Source organism: Myripristis murdjan, chromosome 16 (genome assembly GCF_902150065.1).
Source record: "Myripristis murdjan chromosome 16, fMyrMur1.1, whole genome shotgun sequence".
Classification (NCBI taxonomy): Eukaryota; Metazoa; Chordata; class Actinopteri; order Holocentriformes; family Holocentridae; genus Myripristis; species Myripristis murdjan.
In genome coordinates, this window is record NC_043995.1 from 22526390 (window position 1) to 22542465 (window position 16076).

The following is a 16076-nucleotide window of genomic DNA, read 5'->3' on the forward strand; positions in this document are numbered from 1 at the left end:
CAGATCTGGCTTTCCATGGGTATTTCATATGCAGGGAAAAGAAATGGAAAGAAAAATTGCTATAGCAATTATTTATTAAAACTTATTAGACTTATTTTCTAGAATAGTCTGCATCAAGACTGACATATACACCACCTAAATGTCAGAAGCAGCAGTGTAACTTTCCTCAACTTCATGCAAATGAGTGAATGCTGAAAATCATTCAAGCATACATCCTGTCTATGAAAAACACAAAAGGCACCCCTGCATCGTTACAACAACCGCGAGGTGCTGGTTTACTGAACGTTCCTGACAAGATTTCACTTTAGTCTTTATTTCTTTATACTTCATATTTGGGTTGCTCATTTACGAGGAGAATGATATTGGTCGCATTCTTTGTGCTGTGCAGCTGTTGTGGTGAGTAAGATCAGTTTCATTTATCAGACCACAATATTTGGGCTACTTTTACTTGAAAAAAAAAATAGATTTGTGTAGATTAAATTAGCTTTTGGTGTTTGTATAAATAAGCAATTTATAAATGTCTATACAAAAAAACAAACAAACAAACAAACAAAAAAACATTCATTATATATTTAGCTCCGAGTTCTGCTCCAGTGAACCACATCTCCTGTCAGAGCAGATGGGTTCACTATCATCTTACAATTTTGCTCTATTAATTTTAGTTTACTATGCTGTGCTTTTGCAAGTTTATTTATCACCTACATTTTTTTTTGTTAATCTCTTCAGACATTGTGCTTGTTTTGACAAGTGAACAATAAATACAGGCTGTTGCTACAGTTGTATGTACCACTTCTGAACTAAAACATCATCATTGCTGCTTTTTCCCTAGTGGCTGAAACGGAAATACAGGTTGAGTTAAAGCCGGACAGGCCGTATCTGCAGGTGCGGTTCTCTGGCACTGCCGAACTGGAGTGCTGCTACATTGCCGGCGGATCAGTTGATTACAAATGGGTCAAAAAGCCTTCTGCCAGCAACGTCACCTCAGATGAGATCACCAACAGCAGCCGGGTGTCTATCATCTTAGAAGGGAAGGACAAGACCACGTGCTCCATTCTCACTATCAAACAGGCGCAATACAATGACTCCGGGATATACCGCTGTATGCTCTACAAGGACAAGAAGACCCCTGTCTATACACATGGGACCTTCCTGGTGGTCTACAGTGAGTGTGGTTGGCACAGGGAGACAGAGTGGGTGGGGGAGGGGGGGGGGGGGGTGTTTCTAATTGTTTGTCTTACCTATTTATAATGCATGCATACATGAGGGGGGACAAAATATTAGAAACATCTCTCAATAAAATGCAGTCCAGTAAAACAGCGCCACTAACTATGAGCTCAATGCCAAACACAGAATTGAATGAACACCTCTATTACTCTGGCAAAAGAAAACCAGAGCATTATAGGCATCATAAAAGTAAACTTTATGGCAGAACAGTTGGATTGGATTGGATTTGATGGTGCAGGTGTGCCTAATAAAGTGGCCACTGAGTCTATATGTGTGTGTGTGTGTGTGTGTGTGTAACATGGGGAGATGGGGTCAAGAAACCTTTATTTACTACACAAGCCTCATAAACCATAAATCCAGTTAACCTTAGCGTACCAAAGAGCAATGAATGGTGCTATCTGTGTGTATTGTAGATTAGTCAATCCTTACATCATCAGGATGGTCTCATGACAGTCTGCTGCCCAGCCGTTTGCTTAAAATAGCACAAAGATTACATCCAGCCGCAATCAACCTAATGTGTGCGGGTATTTCACACACTTAGAGGCCACTCTGTCATAATCCCTTTTAATTCAAATGGCTGATGTGGCAATGTTTAGCAAACCCTAAACTTTTCTGGAGATATTGTGTGACATAACCTGCACCTGCATCAGTCTACTGCAGCCTGTTGCCCTCATCCAACAAACGCCATCCGTTGTTTATTCATCTGTTAAATGCATGTTAAACTCTATTTTGTTCTTTAGGCGATATAGCACAGTTATATAATGAAAGATCCATCTCAGTGGGTAAGGCTATTAGGTAATTAGTCCGTTAGCCTTTTGTTTTTCATGCAGTCCAGCTCCCCCTTCCTAAAGCAAACTCTCTCTCTCTCTCTGGAAAGAAAATAAAGCATGTGCCTGAGTAAATACCTAGAGACTAATACAACTGCTGATGAGTATGTTTGACCCCTGAACCCTGTCTTCATGCCTAGAGCCACTGGAGAAGACAATAGACATCAGTGAAAACAACAAGAACAGGATCTTGACAGCTGAGGGGATCTTGCTTGTCCTATGTGTTCTCCTGCCTTCTGCCTCACTTTTCTGCCAGGTCTGAGGGTGACACCATTAACGCCATTTTTTTTTTTTTTTTTTTTACCATACACACCTCTTTCTTCTACCCATGACTCGTATTACTGCTGCTCAGGCTTTAGTTAATCTCTGAAATTGCCTAATAGTGGTAGAACCATGTTTTGCTATTACTCTTAACACGGGATCTAGCAGAAACTATTTCAATCCATTCTATTTTTTACTATATTTACAACATATAGCCAAGTTTGTAAAGAAGAATTTTTTTTGTGTGTGTGTGTCAACATTTTTTCCTCACCTTTCCCCCCATAGGAAGTTGCATCATCTTGTAATTTTATTAACTTCTCTTTTCCTCTCCCAGTCAAAGAGACTCACCGAACTTGAGAAGAGGAAGATAAAAAGCGAAGAGGAGAATATATATCAGGTGATTGTCGATGAGTCAGTCCCTACTTGTGTCAATCTTTGTCAGCTGTCAAATGCAGGCATGGCAGGGACAGGATGTTGTGTACTATCAACTGAGGGGAGTGACTCACAGGAATGTTATAAGTCATATACACAGATAGGCATGAACATGTCAGCTTGTCTCGCTGATCAATTTAACATGCATGGTTTTTATTGATTCCTTTCTCCCTATCTCTTCACCCAGGGACTGAATCTGGACGACTGCTGCCCTGCATATGATCAGATCCTGCGCACCCAGGTGACGAGCCCGTACCAGGATGTGGACAACGTCATAGAGGAGGAGGATGACATCCAACTGGAGAAACCCTGAGGGGAAAAAGCAGAGATGGAGAAAAATAAAGAGATGGTGTTGGATGATCCCGAGAGAGAGAAAAAAGAAAGAGGTTGTTGAGAGGTTTGGAGAGCTGAGGTTTGAGACATGTGGTGCTGGTATTGTCTGGTGGCTCTGAAACATTTATTGCATCCTTCCCCAACACACATATACACCTGAATTTGGGAGGAGAGCTTTGTTTGCTATATAGCTTTCATTGTAGCTTCTGGCAACATATCATTCACTATGCTTTTTTTTTTTTTTTTTTTTTTTTTTTTGGACACGTATTTTAAAGAAACAGTTCTATTCATATGTTTGCAGTTTATGTGTTGTATGCATTTTTAATGTTGCCATTCCTCTTTATAAAACTTGATTTGACTCCACAACTTGCCTGTGTGCTCAGTGAATAAAGTCAAGAAAACATTATATCACACATGAATTGAGTTTTTGTCATACCTGTATTTAATCTTGCATGAAATATGTGCTCACCTTTTTACGTCACTTAATGTCGAAGACGCATTTTGAGCAATCCAGGGCAACGGGAGACACGCTAATCTATTATAGCGTTTCACGATTGGCTGCCCAAATGTAAAGCCGATGCTTATTGGCTTTATTTATGACGTGGGCGGGGCCGCTGCCCCAGGCAGGTATGTAGGGGGGATCTGAAGAGGCGGTGCGTAAACAGAGTGGGCGAAGATGGCGTCGAGTAAGAAGAGTGGGAATAGTAGAATTGACAAAGGTGTAAATGGAAGACGGTCTTCTAAACACAAAGAGGGGCCAGTGGGTGAGTTTTCCGCATCGTGTGAACCTCGTCACGGGACTCGCGTAGCTTTGCCAGAAACGGTCCCTTGACACCGCCGAGCTGTCACTAACCGTTAGCTAGCGTTAGCATCTTAGCTGGCCTCCTGCGGCACAGTGAACAACCAGGACTTAAGCCACCAGCCGCTGACGCCCTGTATTTGTTAACATGGCAACAAAACGGGGCGGTGTTGGTGGTCAGTTTCTAAGCTTTGCTGGAAAAAACGCACAGCCACCTACTTTGTTATCATGTGTCACGTTACGTAGTTGCGAGCATCCCCTAGTTTGACATTATGCGGCTTACAAGCGCGTTTGGTAGTTTGTAGTTCGTTAGCTGTGGTAGTAGTAACAGCGTTGCCACTTAGTCTAGTGGATCTAAAGTAGGGCATCCACAAAGTTATGCCTCCACAATTTAGTAACATTATTTCTTTCACGTTTTGTATCCCTAGTCCCAGCTGCTGACACTGACAAGACCCACCTGATCAGGTACATTAAAGATAAACAAGGCTAGAGACTTATAGTGGGCAGCATTTGGAACTTGAGTTGGGCGGGGTTGGAGCTATATATTATATGAATGGACGAAGTCAAGAGAATGCAAAGTGAATCTGCTCACACTGCCATTAGTTTAGTTTGTATGAGATGAGAGCATGCAGACACATTGTGACAAATAGGTGATCTGTGAGGAGAAAAAAGCATGCTGGAGGGGATGCTACAGGCACTGTTAATCTGCAGCTGTGAGCTAAACAGACGGCCTCTGTTGTTTCATTCTCATCTCTAATAGGCCGCTGTTTGGCTCTTTAACTGGGACAATACATCCAGAGGAAGACCTCAGCTGCCACCAGTTTTAAAAGCTTCCCTTTGACTCATCACAAACCTAATAGGCTAAAATGATGCACATTGTTTTTGGCTTTGAAACACAAGGAACTCTCCAGTAGCAGCTTAATCACTTGTTTCAGAACAAGCTAAGGGTTATACCAAGACTAAAATACTTTTTGCTGAATAATGATACATTTTCGCATTGTTCTGATCTCTAATTTGATGCCTGAGATTGATACCACACTTGCTGTGTTAAGTCATTTTTTAATCAGATAGAGATATGGTTTTCTAATTCAGCAAAGGCATTTTCAGAGTAACATAGTGAGGGGTCAGCCATATGTGTCTTATGTAAGGGGTAGGGCAGCTCATTGTTACTAGTTTCCTGTTGTTCGTTTTGGCCTTGTGTTAGTGAAAGGAGTTTGTGTGGGACAGGGGTCGCAGCTTCCAGTCCTAACTGTGACGCTCAGTGCTCCTGCTGGCTCTTCCACTTGCCTGTCCACTGCTCAAAGTTGGCTATTTTTAAAACTTGCTTCCTATAGACGTGACATTTGTGCAGTGTTGGGTAGAAGAGCAGGAAAGGCTGCCATATGATCTTTAAGAGGGTATATGCCACAGTTTTGTAGCTCTAATGGCCAAAAGGCCAAATAATGAAATTTCACCTTAAACACTTTAGTTTTAGCATAAGACTAACATTAAGGTTTTGCACTCTAAAAGTGCATGAGGAAGTTTTACTTTGACATAGTTACTTGCTTCGAGGAATAGCCACAGGACTTGTCCTTGCACATTTCCCTGGAAGTAATCTGTTAAGGCTTGATAAGGAAAAACACATGAGAAACATCAGTTGGAAATGGTCTAGATAACATTTGTCACGTTTTAATGCTGCTGACATTAAGGAGTAGTTTTCATTTTTCTCAACATTAGACTTGACCTTGTCCCTCAGTGCACCTCCTGTAAGTTTGTCAAAATGAAATTGACCTTAAAGGCCTGTTCCATTGAAAAACACAATTTTCCAGCTTTCTGCTTGAGTATAATGCAGTAAGTTGGCGTGAATGATCATGAAAATCTGGGCTTGTGATATTAAATAAATGTATGACCAAAACCTTGAGATACTCCCAGTGATTTCAAAATCGGCTATTGTGTGAAATTCTAGATGGTTTTTTACATTGTGACTTATGATTAAATATCATATCATCGATTGCCATGTGAGTGTAGCTGGTCTGTTGTATTAGTAAGCTTGACATTACCTTTGAAAAGGTAATGATTTTGCACTATGCCAGAATCACAAATCAAATGTGACAGATGAATTTTTGCAAAACGCTAAGGAGGCAACCTGGTCAAAGGCCAAGGGGAAAATTTATAATGGGCTTGGATATTTTAATGACAAGTATCAGACTCTTTCTCATAGACTCAGTATTTTATGCAGTGGACTGCATTCAGATTTTGACTCAACACTCTGGGTTCGTTAAGTTTCCTCGCTTGAAACATGGTGACATTCTTTCAGTCAACTTTAATGGGCAACACTCTGTAAGTAGCTACCAGTTTTTATTCACAAGAAATTTCAGATTCTGAACGCTGGTGTCTCCTTTGCTAGCATATGTCCAACACTATTTACAGTTTGCATATATGGAAAGCTCAGTTGTGATATCTGCCAGTTATCAAGAAAAGTACCGCTAGATGTAGTGAAAATATGGGTGCACAAAACTCTGTATTTTTGCTTTATGAAAAGCAAAGCAGAGTTGTTTTGAATTAATCTGTTGCACAGTGCAAACTGAATTTGAAGTTGTCAGCATGGAGCAAGCTGCAGCTCTGCGTCAGTGATTTGAGCATGCTGTTGGCTGTAGGAATACATTTGAATAAGCTGCTTCTTTCAAGACAAAAGCACAACTCTAGAGAGAGAGAGAGAGAGAGACACATGCAAGGAAAATCAAAGTGCTGATTTACTTTTGTCAAGATAAGGCAGATGCCCACAGTAGGAGTGCTAAAACATTCATTCGTATGCTTCCTTTATTTTTGTGACCTGTCTGATTTACCATACAGCTGAAAGTGATGGTGAACACCGACAACATAGATTTGATGGGAGTACATTCAAATATGTTAGGACCATTTTATGAGCCTGTCAGGAACTCACAAGCCCATATAGCTATTAGGATGCCCCATGCCCTAGACATGTGTTTTAGATCTGCATTCTTTGTTGAACAAACTGTCTGATGCTGTCACCTCCCAAAATATGCTCCATGCAGCTGCTTCAAGTTTATTCATAATAATAATAATAATAATGATGTTGAAAGCCAAACATACTCATTGATGGCCTATGAGTTGTTTTTGTGCCTCTGGCTGTGTGTGAGTGGGTGAAGGTTCATGTTCCCATTCCTTGAAGCTGTGACACTGTGATATGAACCAAGCAGTCTAAACTAAGGTTATCTTTTCCCAAGCCATTAATGTTAGGTATGTACTGATTTATCAGTGGTACATCTGTATTGGCTGATACTGACCTTGTTGACTGCTATCAATAGGATTACATTTGCTTTTGGCTGTGCCCGATATTTATCCGTCCATTTTTGTCCAGTGCTGTAGAGTAATGGTATCCTCTTGCCAAAAAAATGTGTTTGGGATGGACAGACATCCTCCATGGGACGCCTCCAGGACAAAAGGGGCTTTTAGCAGATTTTATTATTACTGTTATTATGCCTGTCACTTAGAAAATGACACTGGATAGACTGTGCATCTATAGCGTCTACAACCAGTGTTTTCCACTGACTGACTGCCTACAACTGAGTGCTTCCTCTTTTGGTCTTGCTCTTTGTAATCACTGGCTGTACCTTTAGTTGGCTGAGTCGCGAGACCTGTGAGAAATAAGACAATTCTGAAATGCTGCTGACCATTCCCCCCGTCATATGAGGAAAAATGTGTTGCACTATTAAACGGAGGTGGCATCGCAGATGAATGTTAAACACCAACTGATTGGCAACACCAGAGAATTACGTCTTCGGATCGGAGTCAGACTACAAGTCAGGACTGAGCATGGATGAGGATTGCCGTCCGAGTTGTAATGGGGTTACAATTATGGTGCATTCAACCTCTGTTCAGTAAAAATGAGTATCGGGTGAAGATAAATTATTTTATCACAATGTGTTCAAACATAGTCTTGAAAAGTAGAATTAAATAGGCCGCATTTGTTTGAAGGAGATATTTGTGGGAGTATGTAGTTGTACAGAGGGCGAAAGAATCTTTGTCATGTGAAAGTTATATTAAAAATTATATTAAAGTTTGTTTAATAAATGTGTATGGTAGAATTTGATAGTTTAGATAGTGTTCAAAGATAGTATAATGAAGCCCTAAAAGACTTTAAAACAGCAAGTCAAAAAAAAAAAAAATGGTATTGGGTATCAGCCAAATTGCTATTTTGAACACTGGTATTGGTATCAGTCCAGAATTTCACAATCTGTGCATCCCAAAACAGTTTGCTTTGTGGTCCACAAGTACATTCCCACCCACTGTTTTGGGTTTAGGAGGTATGGTTGGGTTCTACATGTACCATATTCATTGCCAAACATTAGTATTTCCCAACACTTTTGCACACACAGTACAGTTCATCTGCTTAAACATCCACAAATAAATGTTCAAAGGTCCTATAGTAATCCTGTTTAAGACATATGTATATAACTGACACGCTCCACTTTTAAACTGTGTCTTTAGTATTTCTCTTCTCTTTCTGGCTATTCTGAAGGATAAACATCAAGAAAAAAGTGTAATACAAGTCATGCCGACACACACACACACACACTTACAGACGAAGATTATTTACTGAAAATACCAAAGAGTGTGCACCCCTGGAAAATGTTTGTTATATCCATGTAAGGGCAGTGATGCACATTTCACTGTATTTTGTCCATTTCCTGGTATTGGGAATCCTCCCTGTGCACAATGGAATTGCTTGTCACCCAAGATCAATTTTGGCCACAGTTATGGAAATATTATCATCATCACATCTACTCATAGTTCTGTCTGTGCTACTGCCTCTCTGGATGACAACTGCCAGTTAGGTTGAAGGTCACTGGGAGTTGCAACTTGAACAGCCAATGGCAAAAAAGGCTACAGTCAGAGGGAGAAAGTTAATTGGGTCGAGGTTGCCTTCGGTGCCTTTGCCTTTCCACCCTTTATAAAGAGGAGAGGGAGAGAGGAGCGCAGAGGAAAGCAAAGGACAACACGTTGCCTGTGAGTGGGATTGGTTATGACAGGCTGACATTAGCCAAAGCAGGCAGGAGAAAAGTCACAACGGAGAGAGACAGAGAGTGAGAAAGAGAACGGACCCACTTGCAGTACCCTTCTCTTCGCTCTCTGCTACTCCTCCCTCCCGTCTCTCTCATTCTCTTTCTTTCTCTTCATGCTCTCGTTGCCGTGGTGGAAGAGAGGAGACAGACCAGGACAGTGCCTTGAACTCGGATGCCGGTAAACACTTTATCTTTACTCTTCCAGCTTTACAATAGTTAGTCTGTAGCTCCTGTAATAGCCTGCTGGTAGCCTACACACATACACACGCTACACGCTGTCCATGGGCCCTGAAGGGCTCATTATATGTCTGTACTGCCGCTGGTGTTAGTTGTTGTACATGATTTATTGATGTCTACTGTCATCCATATTTAATGTGTAGAGACCAGGTGTAACTTCATGGTTACTGTGGGTTCATGCTGATCATTTGACTTATAGCAAGGGACGATGCTGAAACATGTTGCCTTTTATTGACACAGTCAGTGGTGGTCTTATCAATCTGTGACCAGTTATGACAAAACATTTACAGATACACAGTAAATGGGGTGATAAGGCTAGTAGGTGAGTCATTTCCTTTCCCCACTGACTTTCATAGATGTTTTGTTGACAACTATCCCTTATTCAGTGTAGTGACAACTTCTTTGTGTTTCTGTCTAAGACATTTTCAGAGCTTAAGATTCAGTTATTAACTTTGACAAGCAAAGGGGAAGTATGGGGTAAGCCATGCTTGAACTTTGAGTAAGCTTTGATGAGAGAGATCGAATTAGTTTGCCTAACTCTGCTCATTTGCATTACATTTGCAGAATATGATATGCTCCCTGCAGTTAGATAGGGATGTAATGTGCGCAGGCTTCATTATCATTAAGCAAGTTTTAGAGCAGCTTATGCTGATCCAGGGGTTCATAAAGTTCACGCCTAGCTCATTCTGTCAACATAAGGCCTATTGGCTTGCCCTGCTGAGAGAGTTATACCCCCCACTCTAATTAAGTTATGTAATTTTAATTTTGGCCGTGTGCCCAAACTATCTTGACTTCTGTAGCTGCTCCTGCATCATGGGGTTCGGGTGACTACTTGACCAAATCGGACGTTGTGCTGCAGTGCCTTGAGGCAAGGTTGGATGTGCTGTGGAATTTTGAGACCCTCAGTGCTTTTGCTCATAGTTTAATGTCAGTTGTCTTTACAAAGAGTGTCTTAGCTGGAGAAAAGGCAGAGTAGACCCAATGTCAGTTTGTGTATAAATATGTGGAGAAAGGTGGGTTAACATTGTGATTCTTACCCAGCCCACCGCTGAGGAGAAAAGCTTACATGACCTGTTTGCCAAGGATAGCGAAGTCATTTAAGTTGTCATTTAGGCTTATGGGTAAAGGTTAGAGTTAGGTTCAGGTTAGGTTTAGACATAAATTGGTTAAGGCTAAGATTAGCAAAAGGCTGTAGAGAACAAATGTAAGTCAATTAGGCAATGCCTTCACTATCCAAGGGAAAAAATATTGCTACTTGTTCTGTGTTTGGCATAAACCATGGGTAACCATTGCAGCCATATCGCTGCACAACAAGCTTTCCATCACCTGTGAGTAAAGTGGTGTGGAAGTTGGGCTCAGCAAGAAACTGTGGCAGTCTGCCAGTAGCCATTTATGTGAGGTAAGAAACAACTGCAAAAAAAAAAAGAAAGAAAAATCAATGTTGGGTTAATAGAGACTTTGTTTCTGTTGAAGTCAGCAAAACTAGTTTACAGATATTAATGGAAACATTGTCTATCTACTGGAATGGCTTAGTTTTGAAATTATGATGACAGTTTCTTTATGATATAAAGTTTATTATCATATCAAGCAAAAGATGAATAAAGAACATTTCTTGGAACTGATCACTATCAGTTTTATCTAGGCTCTATGGGATTTTTAGCTGTGTCAGCTGTGTAAAGATGATATTATGCTTCACAATATAGCCTATGAGTTCGTTTTCAGTGCAGCATATAACCAGTAATTTGTTTAAACAGTCATTTCCTAATACAGACCTTCACTTTTTGGAAAAGTGAACCCCTGTCTATTTTGAATAGCCAGTACTTACTTACCTTTGTTGTTGCACTGTCTGATAATAATCAATTTGTGCTGTTCCTGAAATTGCACTTCTAACGTATAATTATGTCGGAATTAACTTTATTGATTTGGCCAATCCAGCCTATTGACCCATCAGAGAAGTAAGTGGGTGTGTCACATGTACAGTATACAGTATGATGATGATATGCATTCTGTGTAATTGTGACTGCTTCTATATGTAAATGCCTTGTCATTCTGGTTTGGCTTTCGGTTTGCCTTAGCTCCAAAAAGTTTGAGTACAGGGTCTCTAAGGCAGTGTTGCTGTGATTGCATATCACAGCAATATATATATATATGTGTGTGTGTATTCGTAAATGTTGTTTTGTATGTCTTGTTATTTCCAGTTTGCTCCAATGTAATGAGATGAATAGTTGTACAATGAATAACTGTCTCCCATGTTTCCATGTTCAAAACATTCTCAGGCTCTGAGTAATTTGTTCTTGGCCAAGTCCTGACTACCACAGATGGTGCAAGAGTTGTAGACTTTGTGTGTGTGTGTGTGTGTGTGTGTGTGTGTTGTCAGCCTTTTCTTGTTTGCTAACAAGACACACACAAGCAGGCTCACTTCATATATCTTTGTGATGAATTTTCCACGGTATGTCCACATGTCAGGGTGAGCATCTCTGTCTCGGTGAAATGTTATCCATCTAGGTCTCTCACAATCACTCATTTTTGTGCCACCCCAATCCTTCTCCTGGTTTTATTCCTCTTTGAAGTTGATAAGTACGGATCAGGCCTGTGTGGGATACAGCATACACTCGAAATGGTTGATCCAATGTGAAATTAGGTCTCAGGCAGCTTCATTTTGTTTGAGGAGAGTACATGATACATTTATGAAAAACTAATTTGCAGTGAAGCATTGTTCTTTGTAGTGTACTCATTTGGGTAGGGGGGAATCAATTGCAAATAGAGACAGGCAGGGGTGGATAGGCCTCATGAAGGGATGTCCACATTGTCATATTTTTTTCAATGGATTATTGGTGTTCTGGTTAGTTTGCTGAAGGCTGAAATCCAGAAAGTCACAGATTATAGTTTAGGAAGGGTAAAAGAGTTGTATATTTTAAGGCCAATGGGAGGGAATAGAGTGGGGTGACAAAACCATGTCAGTATCTAGGCCACAGCAGGGTGTGATGCAACAAACTTCACTGAATTAGATCATATGTTACCATTAATTTTTGAATATAATCCAAAGCCTTTAGCAAAGTGATAAATGCTGTCGAGTTTGACTTACTGCGAAACTTTTCTGAGGATGTTTTGGTGACATGGTTTGACTTTTCTCCAAGTTTTTGAACCATGACAAAAAGGGCATCACATGTGAAATGGTGTGCCAGCAGAAGTATGTGTTACCTTGAAGCTGGTGACAGAAAAAGTCTTCTTGGTTTGGGAAAAAAGTTGAAGCAAGAGACAAAGAGATAAGACGGTAAGATGAAGAAATGGCTAACGGCTGAAGAGATTTCTGATAAGTGTGTGTGCTTGAAGTCATCTGTGTGACAAATGTGTCTTCCCAGATGTCAGGGGGTGTGATTCCTCCTAGCAAACTGAGATTGCTTTCTCCATTACTCTTACTGTATGACAGAACATTGCAGAATAATGTGTGAGTAGGGCTCCATTAGCTCTTTGACCCTCAAAGCTATATGCCACTGATATATAATGTTATGACTTTTGTGAGTTTCTTCTCCTTAGGCACTTAACACTTGAGCCTTTATTTTGAAGACTTAACAGTGATACTGCACATCTAACCAGGGCTGAACAATTAGCCAAAATCTTATCTAAATGGCTATATGACAAGAGTATGTAGGAGGACTACTGATTCCAGTGAGCAGCTGATGCTTATTAGGCATGTATGCTATAACTAAAGCTCCACCACAGCAAAATACTGCCCGGAGAGAAATTTTAAACTGTTCAGTATCCTATTGTGTCTTCACAACAGCCCAATACGCTTCAGTACTGCAGGCTAATCGATTTAACACTCCTCAGTCATAAGGAAGTTTTCCCTCTGTATTCCTCTCTCTCTTTGAGTAGGACATTTCTGAGGCATTACTGTCTCTGCTCCCTTCTCTGCACTTCTCTTCTTTATGTATCCACTGTCCCTTCTCCCCTGTCCTGCATCTCTCAGCGTGCCTGTCACCCTATACAGTAAATACAAGCCAGGTCCCAGGTCTCAGTGTTGTGGAAACAGAGGTCTCAGGTGGCTCAGCAGAAGAACCCAATCCAATACCAGAGAGCCAAGAGGGACATGGCTTTAGATGTTTGTTATGTTACAAGGGGGCAGAAATGAGAGTGCAGCTGACAAACACACTTGACGTAAGCTCTTCAGCCACATATTGTCAGCAACATACCTCCCTTTGGGACTCTTGTATGAGTGAGAAGTGTGTGTGTGTGTGTGTGTGTGTGTGTGTGTGTGTGTGTTGTTGTCAGTGTGTGTGTGTGTGTGTTGTTGTCAGTGTGTGTGTGTGTGTTGTGTGTGTGTGTGTGTGTTGTTGTCAGTGTGTGGCTAATCTGTGTTTGTTCCCAGCAGCGAGAAGTAGGCACAGCCCTCTGCTCTCTCCTCCTGTTCCATGCATGTCTGCCTAGATCTCAGTGGATTTTGGCTGCTTAGCCTGGATTTACATCATTTAATTTCAGGGCTTGCTTAACACGTTTCAATCAATGAGCTTCCATGAGCCAGACTATGGGGGGGGGATTAGTTATTAGGTGTAAGAGAACATTATGTAGGATATATCCAATGATATCCCACTTGGTACAGTGTGTAAATGCTGATTACAACTATAGGCGTGGTGCTGAATAGGGATCAGGCTGCACCCATTTATGCTTGCTGGCAAGGTTCTCCACCACTGGGGAAAAAAAAAAAATGTTGAAAGGCAAGCTATCCTTGATTCACTGTGGAAAATAAATGATGTTACCTATTGCCTTTTAAAATGAAAACAAATGATGCATACATTTGGGAGCAGCTGGATGTTATAATTAGTATAAAAATCACGTTCAACTTGTAGGCATGAGGATTCAAGCCACTGTGACAGCAAGCATCTGCCCTGGGGAAAAGGGAATTTCCCCACATGGATCTATAAAGTATCACATTATTATTAGAGATTATGCGCATGGATAGACATGCACTCTAGCGTGCATACAAATAATTTCTGTCTCTTTCGACCTTTTCCTTATCTGCCCTTTTGCTGATCCCAGTGATGGACACTAAGGCAGTGTTTGCGGCCCTGTACAGCGTGTGTGAGGAGAATGCAGCGTTCTTCTCAGGAGGAGCGAAGGGGGCCCAGGGCGACACAGCGCGGCGGCTAGTGGACTCCATGACTCTCATTCAGGAGCATGCTCGCAGTCTGGAGCCTGTTATCACCGGCTTCGCTGCCATCTATCACCACTTTGACTTTGACCCGCACATACCTGCTAACGGCTATCGCTCCCTGGTCAAGGTAGGGCTGTGAGAATTTAAGTCTGTTTTATTTTTCCTTCGAGTTCTTGTATATGTGTGTGTATGTTGCAGTCAGTGCATCATACCACATAGAACAATATTCTCATCAATATTCTGTCCACACTGTGAGAAACTGTTCACCATCCCTCATTCCCTTGATATCTCTTTTTTTCAAGGTCAACTCATTTGTTTTACAGATTGATTTTATGTTGTAAATCAGCATAGATAAATTTCTTCAGTAGCAGAATATCTCCCCCCACTGTACCAACTGTACTCTGTCTTCTGCTGTTATTGATGAAACATCATGACCCTCAGTGGCTGCACCCCACTACTATTGAATAAATGTAGAGGACTAGCAAATGAATGCATCTCTGTTTTCTAGCGTCTCGATTTCCACATTTTTAATCCTTCTCATTCCCACAGTGCTACTCTGACTAATGCGTATCACCGTGGTGAAGCAGCAAGCTTTTCACATGCTTGCATTCAGCCAGGCTACCCACAAATCCATTTTTCTCTGCTAAGCTTACCACAGTAATCTTAATTATAATTCAAACAGACCCGGAAGATACTCTTCTTTTAATGGCTACACATTTAAAGACCTATGATTTGCGTTGTCATAAATTGGAAATGACAATTTAACAGTCCTTTTCCAAAATGGATAAAATGCATTTAAAAAAATAAATAAATAAATAAAAATAAATTGGAGAGGTCATCACTTTGTATCTCTAAAACATATAGGGTCTGTTTGGCGAAAGTGTTATCTTTTTGTTAACCTGGCTCTTAAGGCTGGAATCTGTGACTTTTTCTTATAATTAATAGTCATTTTATTCATCTGGAATGTGGAGTAAAATTGCACAGTACCAATAAGCATTATTATGCCCTCCGAAGACCAATATAATGTGACCTAAGTGCCATAGTACATTTTATTTCTGTATTGTATCATTGTGTAAGAATAGATGTCACTTAAAATGTTTTCTCATTCTCCTAAATATTATTTGACTGTTTTTCCTTTTACTCCAGGTGGTGCGTTGCTGCCTTCTCCACATCATCCACAAGGGGCGCTACATTGCGGCCAACCGGCGTAGCATCTTCTTCCGGGCAGCGCACAATGCCGGGGAGATGGAGGCGTACTGCAGTGCCCTGTGCCAGCTGCGTGCCCTGCTTTATCTGGCCCAGCGCCTGCTACATGACAACAGCCACGGAAACCTCTTTTTTCAGGAGGAAAGTGGCCTCAGCCAGAGCTTCATCCGTGAATACTCCTCCATGCACAAAGGCTGCTTCTACGGCCGCTGCCTGGGCTTTCAGGTAGGATGAGATATTGAGCACAGGGATGGCTAGAGGGAAAGATGGAGGAGGGGGGTCAGGAAGGGTTGGAAGTAGGGGTCTCACGATATTGATGACAACCGTGATATTTAAAAAAACTAAATATTGATATCATCTTAATAGTACTCATGTAATAATATTGTTTAAATAATCCAGTCTGTGATATCATTTAAATTTCTTTCTGTTCTCTCTTTGTCTCCTTCCCCCAAACACATACACACACACACACACACACACACACAGTGCACACACACACTCACACAGATGAATTTGACTGACAGAATCCATTTATCTAT

The 16076-nt window shown here is 41.0% G+C and overlaps 2 protein-coding genes across 5 annotated transcripts in view; both read left to right on the forward strand.

Annotated features, from left to right (window-relative positions):
* Positions 1 to 276: 276 nt before the first annotated feature.
* On the forward strand, positions 277 to 3463 carry cd79a (CD79a molecule, immunoglobulin-associated alpha). Its single transcript, XM_030071819.1, has 5 exons — positions 277 to 396; positions 830 to 1162; positions 2192 to 2307; positions 2647 to 2709; positions 2932 to 3463. The coding sequence occupies exons 1-5, from the start codon at positions 357 to 359 to the stop codon at positions 3055 to 3057; spliced, it is 678 nt and encodes a 225-aa protein (XP_029927679.1). The 5' UTR covers positions 277 to 356; the 3' UTR covers positions 3058 to 3463.
* A 275-nt stretch (positions 3464 to 3738) lies between these two features.
* Positions 3739 to 16076, forward strand: part of lipeb (lipase, hormone-sensitive b) — a 34086-nt gene continuing 21748 nt past the window's right edge. For 2 of the 4 annotated variants that reach the window (XM_030071545.1, XM_030071546.1), the window contains exons 1-5: positions 3739 to 3841; positions 4305 to 4341; positions 9080 to 9120; positions 14217 to 14458; positions 15478 to 15762. In XM_030071545.1, the coding sequence (XP_029927405.1) occupies positions 3754 to 3841; positions 4305 to 4341; positions 9080 to 9120; positions 14217 to 14458; positions 15478 to 15762 (693 nt within the window). In that variant the 5' untranslated portion in view covers positions 3739 to 3753. The remainder of the gene's footprint in view (positions 3842 to 4304; positions 4342 to 9079; positions 9121 to 14216; positions 14459 to 15477; positions 15763 to 16076) is intronic. The other 2 variants (XM_030071547.1, XM_030071548.1) reach the window with 1 other exon arrangement.